The following is a 23,491-nucleotide window of genomic DNA, read 5'->3' on the forward strand; positions in this document are numbered from 1 at the left end:
AAAAAAAGTAGATGAAAACTATTCAAAGGTTTCTTTTTTCATGGTTAATCTTATCGGACCACCTTTTTGTCTTTTAAAGGGGAGTGAGTCACCACAACTTGAGTAAAAAGCTCACACTGTCTGGCCTGAGTCCAGCAAAGGGTTAATATCTCATATTGAGTGACGGGCTAAACAGCCAATCAGCTGCCGAACTCTACACAGGCTATTACGTCGTTTTCGGGAAGGGGGCTGTTACTTGTCAGGAAGGGTTCGCGAGAACGGAGGAGGATTGCGTCTTTGCTCAAACTACCAATCTTCAAACAAATTCCGTGGAACTAACCTAACATTTCTCTACCTTTGGATACTGGATATTCATCTCGGGAAGTTTTGGAATCAAGTAGCCGACAAAACGATAACGTAACTTCAATCCAGTCTAGAGAGGAGCTACAACTTGGTCCAGGCGTCTAATGTACTGAGCGAAACGGAAGTAACTTGCCAGCTGTCTGGCTAAGCTCGTGAGGTGAGTAAATGTCAGTTAACTGCTTATTACTGAATGTCCCCATCGAGAGAAACGTCTGTCTTCTGGTCCATTCAACACACCCGCTTGTGTGCCATCTTTCCCCGTTGTTGTCAAGTGTGGAAAAAATCCGCTGTTGTTTGCTTTGACCGTGCAAGTCAAGTACGTGAACTGGCTAACAAGCTAACGTTAATGCCCACCGATGTTCGCCCGCTGGGCTCGGATGAGACGTCATCCTATCGTCAACGCTGTACAGTTAGATGATGGACATGGTACAGTGTGATTAAAATGTAACGTTGACGTAAAATGTAAAATATTAATCTAATTAATCATGTTAACAGAGTGAGAGTTAAGTATTAGGAATGATGCAATCCAATACAACAACCCCATCTCAAACTAGGGCCTACTATTGTAAAAGAAAGTTTGACAAAAACTAAGTTAAACATTTGGCACGGGCAGTCTTACTTTCATAGCTATTTAATTATTTGATTTAAGGACATTGGATTAGGTCCACCTTAAACCAAACTGTCAACAATACTCAAAAGTGGAATCTTCTTGAAATAGCCAGCCGTCCATATTCTTTTCTTGTGAGAAATAAAAGTGAAACCTATTTTTCTCGGATCAGGGAACAATACAATGCTTAGACCTACCTTTTATTGTTAACTCATTAAGATAACAGGAAGAGGATAATCAAAGGTGTCGCCTTTGTGTCCTGTAATTTGAGTGGTTACGATTGGTGACAGAACATTTAACAAAAGGATTTTAATATGGGATTTAATTTGCCGTCTGGTTCCATCATCTCAAATGTGAATATTTCCTGGTTTTCTTTCTTCTCTTTGATATCCAATTGTACTGTTGGGATCTTGAGTGTAAGCTTGTTGGATTGTTAGACATGTTGTAGACCTTGGAGTTGTGACAGGCCTTTTTCTACAATTCCTTGACATTTTCCGAAAGGCAAAATTAATTGATTACTTTAGAGAATAGTCATAGAATGAATTCATAATGAAAACCTGTAATTGCCTCTTCCTGGGCCCAACACACACACACACACACGCACGCACGCACGCACGCACGCACACGCACACGCACACACGCGCGCGCGCGCACACACACATTCAAACATACAGTTTGTGGTCTTACCACCACTCACTAAAAAACAAAAATGTGTTTAACATTGAAAGAACATTTGAGCATTTTATTTTATTACATAGATGTAAACTGTTAATTGACTGCTTTGCGGAGGCATACAGCCATGAGGTGGTAATTGTAGTTTACTATTAACACACATTTTATTTGTTTTATAGCCAATGAAGTTTGAGTCAATGTACATGATTGTATGATTTTCTTTCCTCAAACATAAGCTGTGACTATTTTTAAATTCTTCAAAGGAAATGACCTTAAAACGATGAACTGAAATGATAATTAAATTGTGAAAAAAAGTACAATCTGAGATACTTTGATATAGGATAGTGATCAAAATTGAACTTTTGTAGTAGTTTGATCTCCGTTTTTAAGTTTATTGCAGTTGAAGAAAATAGACACGCCCACTGTTTCCTATTTCCCATGATAACATGATAATTAACAACAAAGAGCATCAGATGTATCACTTTCTTGACCTTTGTAAAGGTAAAATATGTATTAAGTATAATAATGGTAAAATATATTTTAGTATCTTGGGATGTTTTGAAAGATGTTGTTCTACTGATGGGAAAGTACAGAGATACAGGAAAAGATCACTGCAGTCCTACAGAGGTATTTAATTAGTTCATGAAACCAATGTCCTATCTTCCAAGGTTGTTCATATGCACACACGAGAAGAAGATGAAAGGAAACATTGTTTCTGACCTCTGTATGAAACTGCCTCCCTGTTGAACGCACCTGGAAGACTCAAAACAATGAGCAGAACAAATCAACCCGTGTCCAAAAACCTATACTCCCTTTTCCCTTCCTTTCATGTAACTAAAGGCGTGATTTCTAGTATGCATAACATATGATGTGCCTTGTACTTCGTTGACAGTGGTCTGCACAGTTCACTGAGATACGTGTCTGTGTCCGCTCTCCTGCTTGCAAGCATTAAATTGACTCTTACTACTTTGAGCATTCATCAGACTCTGTTTATTTAATCAACTCTTATCCCGCATCTACATAGAAATATTCCACAACACCTTTTCTTGTAATAACCAAGTGGCCTCTCTGACGTTATTGCTTTAGCAGCCCCAAAGTCTGCCCACAATCTTCCCTTCAGGCACATTGGTTTCCAGGCTTTCAAAAAGAGAGATGTGTTTTTTTTTGCACATTTTGTTGAAATGTAATGAAAACATTGTAGCAAACACACCTTTTCATGCTTTTGTTAGTTTATGTTTTTTTGCTGCAAAATAGTACAATTGAGCCAATTTGATAAACATCCTATAAAAAGAAAAATAGTCTCAGTTTTTTATTTGCTGTGTTCTCCTGACTGACTGATCGGTCAGTCAACATAATGAATCTACGCAGCTTACGTGGGTGCTGAATCACCAAAAACTCCCTGGTGGGATGGTGCACTAATTTAAAGACATTTAGGGGAGTGGCCCTGCTCAGCATGCACACGAGCAACAATGACTGCGTTTACATGCACAAAATATATATATATATATATTTGGGCCATTAATCCAATAAAGACAATACTATACTAAGCTGTTTACATGGCTAATGAAAATTAATATTCCACAAATTCCCGTTTACATGCAGCCTCGAATGCTCTGATTAACATAACCGGTGGCGGGCTGTTTGACCATGCAGACACAGTTTCTCTCTTTCATTATTTTAAACCACCTTCTTGAAAAGTTGCCATATTTGTGCATATTCAAAAACCTGTTGATATTTGATATCAGTCTTTCATAATGTTTAAAAAGTAGGTAGTAGGTGTTTCTCCTTACGACCAGAAATGTGTGCTGTAACTCAGCACATTTTTTTTTTTTAGGTAAATCAACTTCCCTGTAGGAACACTTGAATAGCCCTTATTGAAATCCTCCTAAAAGTTGTAAAATTCAGTAATGGCCGAATCCAGAGTTTTTTCCTGGCTCCTTTCATGTGAATGAGCCCGAGAACGAGGTTGGACCGAGGGCTGGGAGCCGGGGTAAAAAAACACGCTAGTGCGCATGCTCTCTGGGCTCCATAATGTGGAAAGTACGGGTATTTTCATTTATATGCTATACTCGGAAGTCTGACTTTTTTTTGCTTCAATGCGCCACTTTCATGGGAACAAACGGAGCACCGCCTCCGCCGCTGTATCCAGTTCTCTTTATATATCCATGGTACAACCGTGTGTACAACAAACCGAGCTTGCAGTAAACACGCTAGAGTACTCAATTGAGACGCATATTCCAAATGTGCTGTATAACATGGCCAAAGAATCTGCTACCACATGTATCAATCGGAAAATGCTCCATTCAGAATGAGGCCTAATTCAGAATGTTTACATGACACTAATATGATTTTTGAAGTAAGAAAGCAATCGCCATAAGTAAAACAATGTTAGGCTATAAACAAACTACACTATGGTCGCATGCGTGTTCGTATACCCATCAAGGCTGTGAGGCGGACTAGTCAGCGTGATGATTTAGCCTCATTTAGCTACTTGTTAGTAACTACATTTTTTAAGGCGCCAGAGGATTATCTACTGACGTAATTTGTATCGTAGAACAAAACATTCAAATCACATAAGCTTCTATTATACACAGACCTCATTTCATGCATCTAACCACAAACTAATAAAACACAACAACAACATTGTCTTCCTATGATAAGTTGTCAGCCAATGTTTCCGATTGACAAAGTAAAAGTCATTCACAATGGTTTTTGCTCAAGGCTTTTATTTTGAAACGTGTCTGCAGGAAGTTCTAAATCAGTAAAAGAAGGTTGTCATGTGGAAAATGAGGCTAATGTTATTTCACTTTCACTTTTTTGTTTCTCAGTAGCACTTTGTCCTCGTAATGCTTGTGGTAATTTTTTTTTTCCTCAACCTTTTAGATGGGCTAATTACCTCACACTTAAATTAGCTAAATTGATGCAGAAGAGTTTGTTTGTTGGTGTAGTTTTCACTTTTCTTTCCTTCTTTTTTTAGACCACCAAAGTGTATACATTGTACACAGTATCTATTAATGTTATATGTGTATAAAAGCAAAAATATCATCAGTTGAGTCCAGTGAACCCAAGCTACCAAAACCTTTAAATCATTCCTCGACTGAAGATTATTGTTTATTATTGACTTGTTTGATTATTGTCTGGTTTTGAAAATGAGCTGAAACGAGTAGATTATTAATCAGTTAGTTTATCAATAGAACATCAACTACCAACTACTTTAATGATTGCTTAATAAGAGTAAGACAAATTGTAATTCCAATTTCGTGAGGTATTTTTACTACTTCTTTACATATTATAGACCAAACAATTAATTGATTAATCTAGAAATAATGGTCAGATTGATCGACAATAAAAGTAATTATTGCAGCCCTAGAAAACAGTATTTTTTTAATTGAAAACACAGACACGTATCGAGGCAGTATTCAGGCCTTGTGTAGACTTAATTTCACCCACACCTGAATCATCTGCCCAGCTGTCGGGGTTGACTCTCTATAGTTGCATTATAAGCTGCTTCCAAGGTCTTCTTTTGTTTGACAGAAACAAAAGTTCCAAAATATGGTCTGGGCCGATGATTGCACGACTCTAGTGAAACTGCAGTTAGTTCACTATTGCCTGTCTTGATCATGTCATCTGTTAATGACAGCTTTTTTTTAAATATACCACACCAAATATTAAAAGATGTTTTTACATTTAAGTGTTCAGAAGTATGTATTATGAATTATTTGTCAATTAACCTCAGTCACTGTAAGAGGCACACTGATGACTCATTGAAAATCTCTTCTCAAGAAATTCAGCTGTAATAAATGAGTAAGAGAAGTGATGACTGTTAGAAGATTATGTTTGAGTACTGGCACGTACACCAGACCACACAATATTAAAATATATAAAAGCAAGTGTAGCTTGGTAGTTGATTTAAATATCATCAGTTTAAGCTTAGCGTGAAACAGGATGAGCTAAGCCGGGTGGACTGAGTCTCTGTCCAATGACAGTAATTTAATGGAATTCATTTGTCAGCTTAATATGACGCTAACAGGAGTTACAACAATCAATATATATGACGGTAATAAAGCAGATGAACAAACACTCAACTCTCTGTCTGTCTGTTACTCACTGTGTTGTCCCTCCATGTGTCTCTTTGTCCCCTGTTTTTATTTGAGTTTACACTTTTATTACGCGTGTGACCTTCTAGTTACGCTGCTGTATTTAGCTGTAACTGCTGTCAACACAGGGACTCACAGATGCTGCTTTTGCTATGCAGCCGGTGTAGAGGCTATCAGACTCGTCCTGTAGTGCAGCCCCTGCGCAGCAGCGATCTGTCCTCCATGTTGATGTCATCAGCTCAGTTTAAAAGGCTGACGTCATTTAACTGGCACTTGGGGTGAGACATCATCGCTGTGGGGCTCTGCACTGTATTGATCAGAGTCATTGAACTCTCTGCTGCCATTTCCTGAGCTCACAATCAATAAGTAATGCTGACTGTAACACGTTCACCTTTAACACACTTGATTGGTTATGTTAACGACACAGTGATCAGTCAAGTGATCAGTCATTGAATTCATTATTAATGCTACTTAGTAGCAACTACTTGTATTGAATTTAAGGCAAAGCTTACTTTGGTGTACACATTATGAAAGCCAACATGTTTACTCTAACATCCCCACTGACTCCCTGCTTTCTTTTTTTTTAACTTTACTTCCAGTGTCTGAATGCCAACTCTGTGGGTGATGGAGTTGAGCAGGCAACTCTGTGGGAAGATGAGGAGGTCCAGTAAGAGGGCCCAGCTCTCCTCTTCTCCTACGTCCACTCGGGGCCTGGAGATCCACTTTTACACACCGGAGGTGCACCAGCTGGAGTACTTCAAGGGCTGCTACACCGCGTTGGAGCTCTGCGTGGACGCTGCCAAGAAATGCTGTGAGTGACTGATCAGTTGGCTCCTTATTGTTAACCCAAGTAGTGAACCGCTGGTGGCCAGTTCAAGTAAAAATGATTTTGTAATTCCTGCGGTGATGACATAATGATAACATAATGTTCTTTACCGTTTTTACATAGATTGGTACATGTATGAATGTTTTAAAGAACACATGATAACACTGCTAATCAGCCTTCCTCCCAGTCCAATCGCTGGTCTGAATATTCGTCTTTTTTTGTTCTTTTCTTTTCCCTTTCTCAGCAATCTCTCCCTTGTGCCATAACCTATTTGCCCTGTATGATGAGACAGCTAGCATGTGGTACCCGCCCAACTATGAGTTCAAGATCACGGATGAAACCAGTGTCAAGTTGCACTATCGCATGAGGTAAGACTACATTGGAGTTGAATATTATGGGGTGAGAGCCAAGACCTCCAAGTCACTGGTCATGATAATCAGAAAACTTCCAGAGTACTCCCTTCAAAGTGGGTGCAAGTTGCCACCTTAAGTGACGGAGTACAAGTATGTCATGGTATGTGCTGTCGACAAGCAGGTACCGCTGGTAGTGATGAGGGAGCCGGGCCTGAGGGCAAAGCTTTTTATTTACCACTTGATCTACATTTCACCTCATCTTTGGTCAAGAAGATCTGGGTAATGACCACAGGATGAATTCTGGGATTCTTGTGGTTGCTTGAAGTGCTGTCCGTCCATGTTGAAAGGATCCAAGCTTCCTTCAGTCATATTAAGGGGCGTGTCCAAATTGGAGGAGACTGTCCGACTGAATGTGAATACAGTTGAAACAGATCCTATATCCAACTGAGCTGAAAGACATGGCAAGGTGGATGCCAAGACTACTTTGCGTATCCCGCTGCCATCACAATTTGTCCATTTCTGAGGATACTTAAATGTCTTACAAGCAGAATTAATTACACCGCAACACCTCCAAAATATTGTTAACAATTTAAGCTATCGTTCTATCTCTAGTTCTCCTTCAGTTGTATGCAGCTGGCTACTTTGTCAGTTTACCTTTGTATGTGCCTTTTCCATTGAAAATAATACCTATTTTGTATACTTAATGCATGCACACCTGCAGGGGTTTCTAACCTTGAAAAGGGAAAAAAAATATATATTTTCTCTATTTGTAAGATGTCAGCGACTAACTACTCCCTCAAGTACACTCCCACAACCACCACCAATCCACAGGTCCTGTGTGTTCAAGTTGTGTTCTTATAGAGCAAGAAAACATACCATCAAAAAGGATTGTCGGGATAGTTGCGGATGTGAAATGAGTGAAACAAAGTCATAACTGCACCTTGTAACCTTGTTAAGAAAAGGTGCTAGATAGATAAAGATTATTTATTCTTAACTGTCCGTTTTAAAGGTTGTATCTTACAAGATGTGACGGATGAACGCTTGCCAGTGCAGCGTTCAGAGGAATCGTGTGGGCATTTCACTTAAATATGTACAATTTCATAACCATAAAATCAGCATTATCGGATAACACTGATGAATGTTGTGGATGTTTGTTGTGTATCAGCGGTACTTAAACTCTGGGCGGATAAGATCGTTGCATGACAAATGGAACTGGGTTGCTTAGCAAGATGAGACACATCCTTCAAGTACCAACAGGTTTGTTAGATCTTGATTATCACTTTGGCTAAGAGGAAGAGAAGAGAAAAAAGCCTCAAACAATGTTTGGTTAGGTATGCAGCTCTTCAGAGTGCGCTGTTTTAACCAATTGGCCATAGACTAATGTAGTCTCAGAAAAGGCATGGGAATGCAATTAGCAAGGGAATAGAAGGCCGTGAGACTGACTTCTTACAACCTTCACAAGCCAAGGATGGAGTCAAACTCAATACTTGGACCAGTGATAGGAGACTAAACTCGCTCATTATACCCTGGTTTTGAGGGAAAGAATATTCTTATAAGTATTGTTACAAGTCAGGAGGGAAAGCTTTTATGAGCAATGTCATATTTGTTACTGACTGGATTCATTTCAAGAGGATCAAGTCCCTCTTCAGAGATTCCATTTGACAAGTTATGTAGCATTTCATGCAAGGAGGGGGGGGGGGGGGACAGGCATGACTGTGGTGTCAATGGCACTTCCTCTTCTCTGTTGACAGTAGCTTGTGGAGAGAAGAGCGAGTGTGCATATAGCCTTACTGTGGCGTGTGTGTAGATGTCTCTTGCTGCAGATTGCTTTGCGTTCTGTAGTGCAGTCTGTCAAACAACACAGGGTATGTGGTCAAGTCTGGATATACACACGCATAAACAAATGTCGCACACACACACACAGGGAAGTGCCACCAGTATGGACAGGTCTGTGAGGCTGTTCTTTGGCACAGCAATCATAAGCATGCTAATATGCTTACAATGGCACTGCAACAAGCTGATGTTTACCTTGTTGGATATCTTATTTTAGTGTGCTAGCATGCTAATATTGCGGACATTTTTACACTTTAAACACTGCATATAACACAGGAGGCAATAGACCACTTCATGTTGTATTGCTGCTCTGTGCACACAGACAAAGCCCATGTATTAAGCTCTTCTTTTTATTTTGAAATTCCACTGCTGGCAGGTATTTCTTTCCCCAAAGGCCAAAATCCCATCAATGCAAACTCAAGGTTTACTTTGTTACAGATAGAACATCCTTCTTTTCAAGGAATCATTTCAAAACCGGGTAGTACTGAGTTCCGTGTATCTTGTTCCACTGTGTACACCGAGTGCCTTTCAAAGAACACCTTCTTGCATGCACACCATGTATTCATTTGGTTAACTTGTTTTTCTCTCTCTCCCCCATCAGGTTTTATTTCAGAAACTGGCATGGTACCACTGAAGGAGAGTCTCCAGTTTGGAGACACTGCATCAGTAGACTCAGAGGAGGGGTTAGCCCACAGAGAACACCAGAAGGAACTCCCCTTCTGGATGCTGCCTCTCTTAACTACCTGTTTGCCCAGGTGAAAAAAATATGTATTTAAATTGTCATTTGAGCATTTTAGGCATTGCTTTCTATTAGTTTCCCATGTGAAATAGATATTTGGGCACTTAAAAAGATCCTTTGAAAATGCATTCTGATAAAAAGCACAAATGTCAACACAGTTCACAGTTGAGTTTCAAAACATCAACAACTAGGAGGAAATGCAACAATACCAGGAAGTGCAGCTTTAAGGTCAACAACAGACCGCACACCCTTTCAGTTTAATTCAGAGCCACCGTAAATACAATTCTCTCAATCAATTGAAATACAAAAAGAAAGGAAGAAGTTGTTACTCAGAAAGAGTTAATGTTCCCAAACTTGAAATACAACTTCATTGAATTGTCAGTTGTCCCATTAAAAAAAAACAGACATCCCTCTGAATTTCCTGTAAACTAGTCAGTCTCCCTCTTCATTTCGTCATCTTGACAGGATTTTAGTGCCACTTAAAGAGCCAAATCACACAGTCGTTTTCCAATGGAGTTCTTTTTATGTGTATATACAGGACTGTCTCAGAAAATTAGAATATTGTGATAATCCCCATACGTGTGATTTAGTTTACTGAACCAAGCTGAGTGTTTTTCAAGGCTCAGGAAACCCTTGCAGGTGTTTCGAGTTAATTAGACGATTCAAGTGATTAGTTGAATACCCTACTAGTATACTTTTTCATGATATTCTAATATTTAGAGATAGGATATTTGAGTTTTCTTAAGCTGTAAGCCATAATCAGCAATATTAAAAGAATAAAAGGCTTGCAATATTTCAGTTGATTTGTAATGAATCCAGAATGCATGACATTTTTGTTTTTTTAATTGCATTACACAAAATAAAGAACTTTATCACAATATTCTAATTTTCTGAGACAGTCCTGTACATTTGGTGTGTCTCTGTGTATGTGTGTGTTTTTGTTGTTGTTTTTTAAAATATATATATTTATATGTTTGTTGCACAGGGCCAGCATGACTTTCAGACAGGCGTGGTTCCACTGCGGGTGTCCCACTCAGAGGCAGAGCAACACGAGATAGAAAACGAGTGTTTGGGCATGGCTGTGCTTGCTATCTCTCACTATACCACAAACATAGCTATGACCCAAACCACTCCTCCCCATGAAATCAGGTAAAACATTTGATTTCCTAACAGGGTTGGGATGGTGCTACTTCAGCAGACTTTTGATTAAGATGTTAAAATAACAACCACATTTAAGAATGAGAGTGGCCGCACACTTCCAATGCCATCCTGCAAATGTATATGAAATGTACTTCCTTGTTCCAAGTGTCCCATGTCAGATAAGTGCTCAGGCCACATGCACAAGTTCTGAGAAGTCGCACATCATTTTTTTTCTTACCTTCAGAACACTTGCACAAAGCATAGGAAGTAAATATTGAGAGGAATTGTTCTAAATTTCCATCTATCTTTCTATCTTAATCCCACCAGCTACAAACGTTTCATCCCAGAGTTGCTGAACCGCAACATTAAGCAGCGCAACTTCCTGACACGCATCCGCATCAACAACGTCTTTAAGAAGTTCCTCAGTGAATTCAACTGCCGCACAATGCAGGACAGCAAAATCACGCCGTACGACCTGAAGATCAAGTACCTGGCCACTCTGGAGGGCCTGACCAGCGGCCTGGGCAGCGAGATGTTTGAGCCCATCTCGCTCAGTGTAACGCAGGACGGAGATCTCTGCAACGGAGGCTACTATGGTAAGAATTCAGGAAGATTATGAGGGGATATTTCTATGATTTAGTCCTCAGGCAATGTGCCAGATTTGTGGCGTGCAACAGTCAGTGTGTCTTTTGTTTGAGATGTGGTTTTACTGGAATTGCAGGAGATTATAGATGATGAAGAAAGATCTTTTTTGTACCAATAGAATCCTCGTGGGAGTTGATGTAATAACAGTAGAGGAAAACTGTCTTAAGAGAGAAAGATTGCTGAATTATTATTAAGCATGATGAGAAAAAATATATGTAGTTGCTGCCACAAAACTGTTTTTATAGCCCTTTTGCAATAGTTGAATCAGCTGTATTGGATTTCTAAAAAAACTTTGTTGACATCCAAATATACCTAAAACATCGTGGGTGTTTGTGCAGATGGTGAGAACCAAAAGTGAAAGGAACAAGATGTTTACATGTCACATTAACCCACTTATCACAGAGTAGGCCAGACCCTGGTTGTGTGACGGTACAGATGCAGCACTGATGGTTTGAGCAACCTGCTGAGGATCAGAGTAAACATCCAGTAGCCACTAAGACATTTCCCTGGCTTTACTTGTCTCGGCATCATTTTTCCTGAAGATTTTCCAAGAACAATATTGAGAAACCAATTAACTAACGTATAAATATTTTTCCAATGATCGATTTGTCCATAGTCCTTTTGTCCTAAAGCTGCTGCATTTCTATATTTTGCTGCTATGTTTGCCTGCTGTTTCTAGGCTACTGTAACCAGAGCCAAGAGCAGCCCCAAAGTCAGAACATGAAGACCAGTCATGACATGCATGTCCTGGTTACTGGCACCACTGGCATTTCCTGGAGGAAGAAGCCTGCTACAGTGAGTACAACTGTGTGTGTTAAAGAAATGATGACCCCTAGTTTCACTAGTTTCAGATAAACTGGCAGTTACAAACAACTGTCAAACGTCATATAAGGAAAATATCATTTTACTATTCTTCGTCTTATTTTATCTTCCACTTTTTTCTATGTGCTATTGATATGATGGCAAATTGTACAACTATTGTTTCTGTTGAAAAACAATACAATTCTGTTTAAATATAAAATATTGTGTATTAAACTATCATTAACTCCTTGTTGAGTAGCTACAAAAGAAAAGTTTCCTATACGAAAAATTATGATTAAGGTAAAAGTTTAAGAGTATTAAAATGAATTACTCACAAAATGTAAAGTATGTTAAACTCAATACAAAGTCATTAATTCAAGTCAGAAATCCCAAGTCCTTATAGTCTTATAATATTAATATTTTACAGAAAAGAAAGTGAACTAGTGCTTGCTTTTTATGGTTTAGTGCTTGTTTGCTAATTGTGTCCAATCAACAAAGGGAGCGAGTGAAGGTTTCTTATTTTTTATGCACACAGAACAGACATTAGTTCAACAAAACAACTCAAGTAATGAGACGGCGTAGTGGACACATTTCCTATTATTTTGATTATGATAAACAATAAAGAATAACTTGAGAAGAGCAGTACAATTGTCTTTATTTTGTTACAGTATTTCTTAATTAGTGGAGTATAAATGTGATAAACAACCTTGCAATGGTCATTGCAGTATTTTCAGATGACAATATTTGAAAAATACTGATGTTTTTTTTTTCTTTCATAAATTGTGTGTGTTTGTATATCTTTTAAAATAGTCAACTGGGATCAGCAAAGAAAAGGGCAAGTCAAAGAAGAACAAGTTGGATGGAAAACAGAAAAATGACAAAAACATAGAAATGAATGAAGGCTGGGTGGTGTTCTGTGACTACCATGAGATCACACACGCTGTCATCAAAGAGGCGACGGTCACCATCTATAGACAGGACAACAAGAGAATGGTGAGGCCAACACATCAACGAGTTACCCGTCAGTGTGTATAACTTCTTATTTACTCCAGAGGTTCATTTGTAAAAAAAGTACATGTGAACAGCAACCAAACCAGAACTAAATTGAAACAATGTATCATGTCTTCCCCCGGTCCTGACCAAATGAACCGAGCTACAGGTGTGAAAGCACACGTTGTGCAACATTTGTTGAAGCAGAGCCTGCCTCTCGCTACAATGCTATTAGCCTTGACTAATGGTGATATTGTGCATCATCATTAAGATAGATTTTTTTCATTGATAATACATCACCTATCTTTTACATAGCCCTCTGGAGTATCGTGGCTTTATAATAGCTCCTGTTGTGATCGTCACCTCTTCCCTCCCTCCTCTCTCTCCTCTCCTCGTCTCTTCTCTTTTCAGGAGTTGCATATGGCCTCCAGGGCTGAGGCTCTGTCCTTTGCAGCTCTCGTGGATGGCTACTTCAGGCTGACGGTGGATGCCCACCACTTCCTGTGCAAGGAGGTGGCCCCTGCTTCAGTGGTGCACAGCATAAACAACGGCTGCCATGGACCCATCTGGTTTGTACTGGCAGTTTTATTGGTGTAAATGTGTAGATACGCATGTGCCTGTTTCCTCACACACACACACAGTTGTTTATACTCATGCGAGACACCGCAGATGGCGGGAAAGCTCAGAGTAAAAAGGCATTTGTTGCAGTATTATCCGATATGCCAGCTGGCATAAAAACTAAATGTAATACTGTCAAGAAGCAAGAACACAACAAGTGTTAGCAGCAAAAACGGCATAAACCAACCTCAATGCAGAGGAGGAATTGTAATAATCTCCATATCTCATATCCATGTACATACTTTATCGCCTTTATGCAATCCCTGTAAAGAAAGAAGTCAAGCATTGAATGTATTAGAAGTTTCATTGTAATACATTCAATGCTTGAATATATCCAGTAAGCAATTTTATTTGGCTGGCAAAATATTTACTCAAATGTAGATTTTAAGACTCCTGTTTCTAAAGTATTTAAAGTACTAACTGTCCATCTTTGTAAAATCCTGAGGCATGTTAGTAGTGCTTTTATCATTAAACTATTTGTAACAGTCATGTCTGAAAAGCCCAGAGCGTGAAGTGGGCGTTTAGTTACACAAATTCAGAGGTGCACGACCAAGCCCTGTCAGAGCATGGGGAGCCCTTGCTCGGTGTGCAAGCAGTGATGAAGTGATGAAGACAGACACAGAGGTGCACACTCACTCACTGACACACGCACACAGGAAAGTGATGGCATTATTACTGCCCCCATTCATTGCGCTTTCTCCTCCCCAGCACGGAGTATGCCATCCACAAGCTGCGTCAGGAAGGCAATGAGGAGGGCACCTACATCCTGCGCTGGAGCTGCACTGAATACGAGTACATCATCATCACTGTCGTCTGCATTGAGGTAGTGTAGACTTATTCATTAGGTTTTAGGAAACTGGAAATCTGTCCATGTCTTCATAGTGTACAATAATGTCTAGCATGCCAGTGATGTACTTGAAAGGCTTGGTGTAGGTTATCCACCAATCAGAGGGCATGACACACACACACTCATAAACACCAAACCAAATAAAGTCGGCTTGTTTTGTATTGGATTACAGGATGCTTAGTTTATGACAGGTTGCTAACAGTGCACTTCACTTTTATGAGTCAGTATGGGAGGAAACATACACACAAACACACATTCAGAAAGCTGAACCACTCGGTAATCTTTGCCACTGTTCACGTTACAGTTTACATTAGGACTGAATAACATTTTTGTGGTGTTTGCATGTGTCTCCATAGCTTTAACAGAACTATAGAAACCTTTTCAGATAAAGAAATAGAAGCAAACTGTATAGATATGATTTCTAAAACCATAATATAATCTAAAATTGTCTTCTTTACTTCTCTTGCTCATTCGACCTCTCCTCCAGTACCATGTTTGTCATTCTGTTATGTTCCAGTTAAAATACTCTCTCTCTCTCTCTCTCTCTCTCTCTATCTCTGCATCCAGAGCGACCTGAGTGAGTCTCGTCCTGTGCGTCAGTATAAGAACTTCCAGATTGAGGTGGCCTCCAACGGGTTCCGCCTGTACGGCACTGAGACGTTTCGGGTCACTCTCGTTGAACTGCTGGAGCACCTGGAAGGCCAAAGCCTTCGCACCGACAACCTCCAGTTCCAGTTGATGCGCTGCTGCCCTCCACAGCCTAGAGGTAAACTTAAACCCGCTACAGTACTACAAAGTCACTTTGCAAAAAAAGGCTCAGCACAGACCTTCATTGTATAAATGTATAAATACATATAAAAGGGCTGACTGTAAAAACCAACACTATACCAACAACATAACAACAAAATTGTAAAAAAGCCGAGCTGTGTTTCAAATAAACATCTATCAAACAATTTACAATGCACATATTACAGGATACTACAGAGCAACAGCAATAATGGAGTTTATAGAAAATAAGACTAATAGAAATCAGTATGTCTGAAGTGTTGACGACTAACAGAGAGTGAAAGACCATTGTTGAATAAAAGGAGAAAACGGTTCATAGGACTTCAAGTTGTCAGTAAAAAGCTATTTTAAGTGTCTGTGGTAAATATCGATGTGATGAAGTATTGGTGAGATGTGTGCACATGAGGGAATGGAAAAGAAACCAGAATGATTGAGAACCTATGATGATAATAACAGCAAGAATTTCATATATTCCAATGTTACAACAGACACGCAGTAAAATAAAATGTAGAATTGCGAGTACGAGTGCACTTTAGAGTAATTTTACTAATTAATAGCGAGTCGCTTCAACCATGAATACTTAATATGTCCATATAAAAGCTATCAGGACAGTGTGGCAACATGTTTCCTGTCCTTCCTGCAGCACGTGCACCCTTGATTTATTATATATGAGGAATCTGTCTATTATGATGGTTGTGAGAAGAAAATATTCCTCAAATAATTTCCGCTGATCTTAGCAAAGGTTAATTGATACTTTGACTCTAAGGTCGTCATTGCAAGACGCAACAACAAATGCTTAAAAACCTGAAAATCCTGCTTGCTCTGGCAGCTAGCAATCTCGGCATCCTGAATCCAAACACTGTGCAGTATCTCTACGCACTGTTTTGTGTAACGCTACATCACAGCCGGGTGTGGTAACACGTACAACAGACCACACCTGTGAAACTTCTGACCTGGCAGGGTCAGAAGTTTGACAGACATGAACCGCTCAACCCACAGTAGTCCGTGGAGCAAAGCTTTCCCTCCATACAAGATTTAGAGTGGAGTTTCCCTTTACAGAGTGTGTGTGTGTGTGTGTGTGTGTGTGTGTGTGTGTGTGTGTGTGTGTGTGTGTGTGTGTGTGTGTGTGTGTGTGTGTGTGTGTGTGTGTGTGTGTGTGTGTGTGTGTGTGTGTGTGTGTCTCTGTAGTTGTGTTCTTCGCTAACGGAGGGTAACTGACTGAAGCTGGCATAAACAATGTGTGTGTCTGTGTGAAATGGTGTCAGGGAGGAAGAAAGTTGTAAATGTGGGTTTCCGGAGCTAAACTAGCACTCTTGTATTTACTTCACTCAGGAAAAGGTGGAGCCATGTGTGCATGGATGTGTTGAGCTGTTTATGTTCGTTGAGGCTGTGTGGTTTGTGTTATTATCATAAAGCTTGACTATGAGACTGAAGTGCTGTGTTGTTTTCACTGCTGAGATATTTCTGATGAGTTATACAATCTTCTTGTTACGATAGTAAAACACTGGTATCCCAACATACCGAGAATAGGATACTAACCATTTGTTTGTACTTCTTTCTTTTGGTCTATGCATGATTGTTAACTGTTATGAAAACAATGTAAGTATTTATTGGCAGATGGGTGAGAGACGGACCACATGGTTTGGTAAATGGTGTGCAGCTGAAGTGTTAGACTCTATGATGAGTTCAAAGGGTTAAGGAGTGGGTGCAGTGTAATACGTGGGTGCGTGTTGTATTTGGGTTTTGCATAAAAACTCAGATTGCATTTTACAGATGGTGAATGTAGGGTGATGCTGATTGAGTGAAGATTCTCTCTCTCTCTCTCTCTCTCCCCCATAAACCACAGTGTGCTGGTTTTGTCACAACATTAGACACCCACAGACGCATGCATGCAGACACGCAAGCACGTATAGTATGGTAACCAGCACAAAGAACCATTTTTGCTTTATCCTCCCACACAAAGCTCTGTATATACAAGAATAAACTGAATCAGTTTGGCAACCCGACCTGGATAGCTGTCCACCTCATTGCCACATAGACGTAGTTATTGAGAGCTTTTTTTTTTTTTATCTCTTTCTGGTTGTTGAGTGAATGCAGTGCACACGATTCAAATCAATCCAAACAGTTCGACAGTGTTGCAATAACATGGCCTTGACAGCAACAGAAGCAGACATGACATTCTTGCTGAGGGATTATCAAACACAAACAATTGTCAAGTCTCTGCAGCTTGATTTGAACAAAGAAGAATCCAAAACACTATCAGACTTTTGAAAATGTCTTTATGAAATGCATGCTTTGTAGAATGCAAAACGTCATACAAAAACCCTGGTATGGCCCTTTTTAAATGTGTGTGCGTGTGTGTTTGTGTTGCAGAGGTTTCTAACCTGCTGGTGGTCACTAAAGATAGAGCCCCGGCCCCTCAGACACCCATGCAGGAGAGTCAGCTCAGCTTCCATCGCATTCTCAAGGAAGAGATTGAACAGGTAAACCCGCTCATCTTCATGTCTGGCCCCAATGATATGATGGTAATGCACTGTCTGCCGCATGTTACATATGTAAATAAGGGTGACAAATGATTAGAAAATGCTTTTATGTGACCCTCAATAAAAAAATCCAGAAAAAGAAAAGAAACTCCTTTAATATAATACAGTAAAGTACAGCCTCAAAACATACCACAGTTTAGTCACACACACAAACAGCTGAAAGTGTGAGGCTATCGCAGGCTAGGTGTCAAGTTATTTTTGAAGATATGCTTTTTTTCACCCTTAGATTTGCATTAATGCACATGGGTGAACTTATGTCTTTAACAACTGATTTAATCTTCTCTCTTTTTTTAATATCATTTAAAAGAGAAAAGGGATTCCTCGAATATGAAGACGCTCATCAGATCCATGCAGACATTATCTTGACTCTTGAAATTGCGTAACTTATGTAATATATTTATGCATGTCGGATAACATATTTACATATCTTCCTCACAGAGCACATCGTTATTTGCATCTACCTACCTGTTAGCATTTAATGAGCGCACACATGGAATAAACAAACTTTTAAGCAAGACTCTTTCTCCGGACCTAAAATGTATTTAGCAGACGTTTTGGAAGCTCTGTTCTTGTAGTAGTTTGATATACTGTATGTAACTATTTTCCCCTGTTTCATTATCCAGGAGGAGCACCTTGGACTGGGCACAAGAACCAACATCTTCTCAGGCACACTGAGGGTGAAGAATGAGGAGGAGGAGGATGCAGGTTACTCATCCTTCCAGGAGGTCAAGGTGGTCCTGAAGGTGCTGGGCTCTGGACACAGGGACATCTCTCTGGTGAGACACAATCCCATATCATGCACATCCTGTAACATCAAACCATAATGAAACGTATTACTTATTAGCAGCAAGCTGCTTCTAAATCTTCCCAGACCGGAAACATTTCTGTAACGTGCTTTGCATTGAGTCATCGTTGTCTTCTGTTTGACAGGCCTTCTTCGAAACAGCCAGCATGATGCGACAAGTGTCTCATAAACACATAGTGCTGCTGTACGGAGTGTGTGTTCGCCACCAGGAGAGTAAGTGCATTTTAAGAACTGTGTGCATGTTCATGAGAGTGTTGGGTTGTTTCATACACCGTTTTGTCTCTTTGTGTCTGTGTGGAACAGATATCATGGTGGAAGAGTTTGTCCAGCCCGGACCACTGGACTTATTTATGAGGAGACAGCAGAGCCCACTCGGCACACCGTGGAAGTTCCAGGTGGCCAAGCAGCTGGCCTCAGCTCTCAGCTACTTGGTGAGACAGGAAAAACACATACACACAAACTGTAGGAATGTAAGCATGCGAGTGTTGTATGTGTATGCATCCTTGGGATTACCTGCACCATGTTAGATCCAATTTTTATCAACAAAATCTTTAGATTTGCCCACTTGTTTTTGGACTAATAGATTTGTTTTGCTTTGTGTGTGTGTGTATGTTTGTAGGAGGACAAAAAGCTGGTCCATGGCTTTGTGTGTGCCAAAAACATCCTGCTTGCCAGAGACGGGCTGGACACAGATAAAGGAGGGCCCTTCATCAAGCTCAGCGACCCAGGCATACCAATCACAGTACTCACCAGAGAGGGTGAGTACAAAGTAAACTCATAAACTCTCTCTCTCTCGCTCTCTCTCGCCCTCTCTCTCTCTCTCTCTCTCTCTCTCTCTTGCTCTCTCTCTCCCCTCTGGGTTACTAAAAGTGAAACCTAAATGCTTACAAAATAGCTACCATGGAAAATTTCACAATAACTTCCTCTTTGTTTCCCAGTCAGCTGTAAATGAGTGAAACCAAAATGAGAACACATAAAATGCCACAACTGCATGTAAACGTTATGCAAACAGGAACACATTGAAGCTTGTCTGATGATGATGATAATGTAGCTTCTTCTTCACACTGCTCTGTTGGATTTCAGGTTATCAGCAATAGGACTCACATTTGTCACATAATCGATACACATTCCCTCCCGGACTGTAATTTGTTTTGTAAAAGCTATATCTGGATTGAGGGGAAAATGGCACAACAATGACGCCATTTCTCAGATTGCACAGTTCCCCTCAAATGGCCGCCTCATGTTTCTGTTTGTCTATAAGAGCTGGAAGTTGTGGGATATGACACAGTGTGGCTGCACAGATGGATCTGCAAAGCACTTGACAAACTAAATATGTTTCTCTGTAAATGTTCATTGCAGCACGCCCCTGGGAATGCTCCTCCCTCCCTTTTTGTTCCCAGAAATCTTAACATTTCATCACTTTGCAGAACAACAGGTCTTCCAGTTACACATCGATGTCCTTGTATATAGATTTGATTGGACACATAGTGGGTAAAGTGCTGAGAAACCCACTGGGAGTGCTCTTCCCTTTTTCCCAGCAAGCTCTGATTGCTCGCATATCCATTCATTACTGTCTTTCTTTTTTCTCTTTTTCTTTCTCTCAATTATCCCCGTCTCTGCTGCCATTTTTTTTTCTCCATCTTCCCCCTTCACTCCATTCAGCCCCTCCACTGCTTCTTCCCTTCTTTACTCCTCCTCCTCCTCCTCCTCCTCCTCCTCCTCCTCCTCCTCCTCCTCCTCCTCCTCCTCCTCCTCCTCCTCCTCTTTCCCTCCAGTCAGTCCTGTGTTCCAGTCAGAGACGCATGCACTCACTAACATACACTCCTCAGTTGATGTTATGGATTTGTGGAGCCAAAAAGCCAGTCATGGAGGTCAGCCAATCAGTTAGCCTGTCTTCCAGTCAGACTATATTTCAGCCACCCGAAGCCAAAGCTTTTTAGATTCCGTGGACGAAGCCAGATAGCCGCCCAGTCAGCCTGTCAGAGCTGGACTGGATTTCATAGTTCCTGGTATTGTAGCATGGTGAGAGTAAGTTGGCTCAGATCCATGAGATCTGAGCCAACTTACTTCCAAATAGGGTTTGTAGTTTTAAGCATACATATTTTTGTGGATGTGGATGAATCAGAGATATGGAAAAACTACACAAAAACCCTTTGACGAAAAAGAGCAACATAGGAAGTATTCCTTTTCAAGGGTAGACAGACATTTAATTGATGCCATATATATAAAGTGAAAGAACAAAATTAGAAGGAGAAATATGATTGTTACATCGTGATGACAGGGTGAACATGGTTATAATGTACTTAGTCAGTTATTATGAGTCTGTTGAAGGCGTTTTTGTGTAAGACGGTCAATGAGTAAATGTTTTCTTCACTTGTTAAAAAGATTAAGTCAATAAATCACACATGGTTATATTGGAGGAAGCATTCTCACTCTCACATCTTAACGGGCAAATACTACGCACCTCTAACAACCATCTTCTGTTTTTTACGAAGACGCCAACAAATTTGTACCCACCGGTAATTAATCCACTGTTGCTAACGCGGACTTTGTTTGCCTCTGCAGAGTGTGTGCATCGTATCCCGTGGATCGCTCCGGAGTGTGTGAAGAGCGTGTCCTCCCTAAGCGTCGCAGCTGACAAGTGGGGCTTCGGTACCACCCTGTGGGAGATCTGCTATGATGGAGAGGTCCCCCTTAAAGACAAGAAACTCACAGAGGTAGAGGACACACACGAAAACGTAGTATGACGATGTATATGATCATACATACATCTAAAGAAATCTTTTATTTCAAATCTGATTGCAATCCAACATTTTTTTAAAATATTTATTACTTTCTTTCACCTCCTCTGTCACACATCAATCATCACATTGCGTGTTTTTTTACGCACTTCCTCATTCCTATGTCTTTGTGCTGCGCAGAGGGAGAGGTTTTATGAGACTGAGTGCCAACTGGCCACCCCAGACTGCAGAGAGCTGGCTGAACTGATGACCCACTGCATGACCTACGACCCCAAGAAGAGACCTTTCTTCAGGGCAATCGTCAGAGACATAGACATGCTAGAGGAAAAGAGTATGTATGAGGGTTTTGTGTGCACTGCACATTATACAATGTTAGGTATTTTCATAAAGAGGGATGGGTGCAAATATTATCTTTATTTTGTTTCTGCATGTAAGCGGTTTTCTTGTGTTTCCAAAACGTGTTGGACCTGAATAGAATTGGCTAAAAGCAGGTACAGGTTCAACAATTCAAAGCTGTTATCTACAGTTTGAATGTGATAGGTCTCTGAATGTTTTGCATGTTTTTTTTATCTCACCTAGCAGCAACCCAGTAAACCGTGTAAAGAGAGAGACAAAGCGAGGGAGAGAGTTGTTTACTCAACTCAGATGTTCATGAGGAAGTTCACTGGGTGCATTATCACTGATCGGCCCCTCAGCTGGGCCCCATGGCAACATAGTAGACTCTGTTCTTCCACCTGCTGCCCAGGATTGGATACTGCAGTCAGCCTTACCAACGCTTAGAGCTTATTACCTTATTGACCTTATATTAAAGTCCCAAGACAGCAACACAATCAGCCTCAACTAGGATATCAATCTACAATAAATGTCACCTAAAAAAGTTTAAAAATACATTGAAAAAAGTTATAGTTATAGTAAAGTTGTAGTTATTGTTAATGGTGATTCAGTACGAGTCTAGCTTGAGTCATTATTTTCCTACTAAGAGTAGCCGTTTCTGTTCAAACCAGGCACGCAGACGGTTACATAACCACAGACAATTCTGGTGAAAACGTTGACACTGTCAACCACAATAGACTTCCTATGACGCAAGTGTGCCTATGTTGAATAAAAGACAAGTTTTACCAGGCATGTTTGATGTAAATGTTTATTTTTCCATCTTCCAGACCCCTCTATCAAACCCCAGCCTACACCAGAGATGGACCCAACTATGTTTGAAAAAAGATTCCTGAAGAAGATCAGAGAACTGGGAGAGGTGACCTGCACCTGACTTATTTATGTTGGTCTATCTGTGTAGCTGATTTTACTATTCATAAGAATTATCAAACTGACAATTTTTTAAACTTGGCCATTTAGTTTACATGCATTGGTAAATATTTTGCATTAAATCTATAATTACTTAGTAGTAGTTTGGTATGTATGGGCTTTTTTTTACAGTTCACATCAGCTTACTACTATTAAAAACTGCCATCTGGAGTATAAACATTCTTGTGATCCTTCATAACCTAAAATGAGCTGTAGGGATGTACATTTTTTAAATACTATCTATCTATCCATGCTGTCTACAGACCAAAGATAAGCAAGAGCAGATGCAGAACCTGAGGTCTATGTGCAATGATGAGAAACAACTGGTCCCACACAGGAAGTAGACTGGTGCTTGTCTATAAACATCCGAGTAACTTCCATTTCTCCCATGTTCCTCATCGCAGGGCCACTTTGGAAAGGTGGAGCTGTGTCGCTATGATCCTCGGGGAGATAAAACAGGTGAACTGGTGGCGGTGAAATCCCTAAAGCCTGAGAACCGGGAGGAGCAGAGCAACAACCTCTCGTGTGAGATCAACATCCTGAAGGAACTCTACCATGAAAACATTGTCAAATACAAGGGCATCTGCCAAGAGGAAGGTAAGATGGAAAGCGTGCATCCACACAAAGGAACACTAACATTATTCATTTGTATATTCAGTTTCAGACCAATAGAAACCCATGTGTGTGTTGTTGGACCTGTGCTCCAGTCACTCAGCTAAACTCAACAAACATGTTGTGCCATATTGAGATGTTTTCCAATGATGTAGTTTACTGGTAGATTACATATTTTTAGGTGTATAAGACATT

At 40.2% G+C, this 23,491-nt stretch overlaps 1 protein-coding gene across 1 annotated transcript in view; it reads left to right on the top strand.

Moving 5' to 3' along the window:
- Window positions 1-251: 251 nt before the first annotated feature.
- jak1 (Janus kinase 1) overlaps window positions 252-23,491 on the top strand; it is a 29,042-nt gene continuing 5,802 nt past the window's right edge. Inside the window, exons 1-20 of the mRNA XM_079157582.1 lie at window positions 252-499; window positions 6,318-6,529; window positions 6,789-6,912; window positions 9,332-9,485; window positions 10,455-10,618; window positions 10,937-11,205; window positions 11,934-12,049; window positions 12,866-13,048; window positions 13,457-13,614; window positions 14,372-14,486; window positions 15,078-15,276; window positions 17,670-17,779; window positions 18,463-18,615; window positions 18,770-18,857; window positions 18,948-19,075; window positions 19,264-19,402; window positions 21,210-21,361; window positions 21,566-21,716; window positions 22,546-22,634; window positions 23,089-23,281. Coding sequence (XP_079013708.1) covers window positions 6,325-6,529; window positions 6,789-6,912; window positions 9,332-9,485; window positions 10,455-10,618; window positions 10,937-11,205; window positions 11,934-12,049; window positions 12,866-13,048; window positions 13,457-13,614; window positions 14,372-14,486; window positions 15,078-15,276; window positions 17,670-17,779; window positions 18,463-18,615; window positions 18,770-18,857; window positions 18,948-19,075; window positions 19,264-19,402; window positions 21,210-21,361; window positions 21,566-21,716; window positions 22,546-22,634; window positions 23,089-23,281 — 2,890 coding nt within the window. The 5' untranslated portion in view covers window positions 252-499; window positions 6,318-6,324. The remainder of the gene's footprint in view (window positions 500-6,317; window positions 6,530-6,788; window positions 6,913-9,331; window positions 9,486-10,454; window positions 10,619-10,936; window positions 11,206-11,933; window positions 12,050-12,865; window positions 13,049-13,456; window positions 13,615-14,371; window positions 14,487-15,077; window positions 15,277-17,669; window positions 17,780-18,462; window positions 18,616-18,769; window positions 18,858-18,947; window positions 19,076-19,263; window positions 19,403-21,209; window positions 21,362-21,565; window positions 21,717-22,545; window positions 22,635-23,088; window positions 23,282-23,491) is intronic.

The sequence above is a fragment of the Pholis gunnellus genome, assembly GCF_910591455.1.
Source record: "Pholis gunnellus genome assembly, chromosome: 4".
Lineage (NCBI taxonomy): Eukaryota > Metazoa > Chordata > Actinopteri > Perciformes > Pholidae > Pholis > Pholis gunnellus.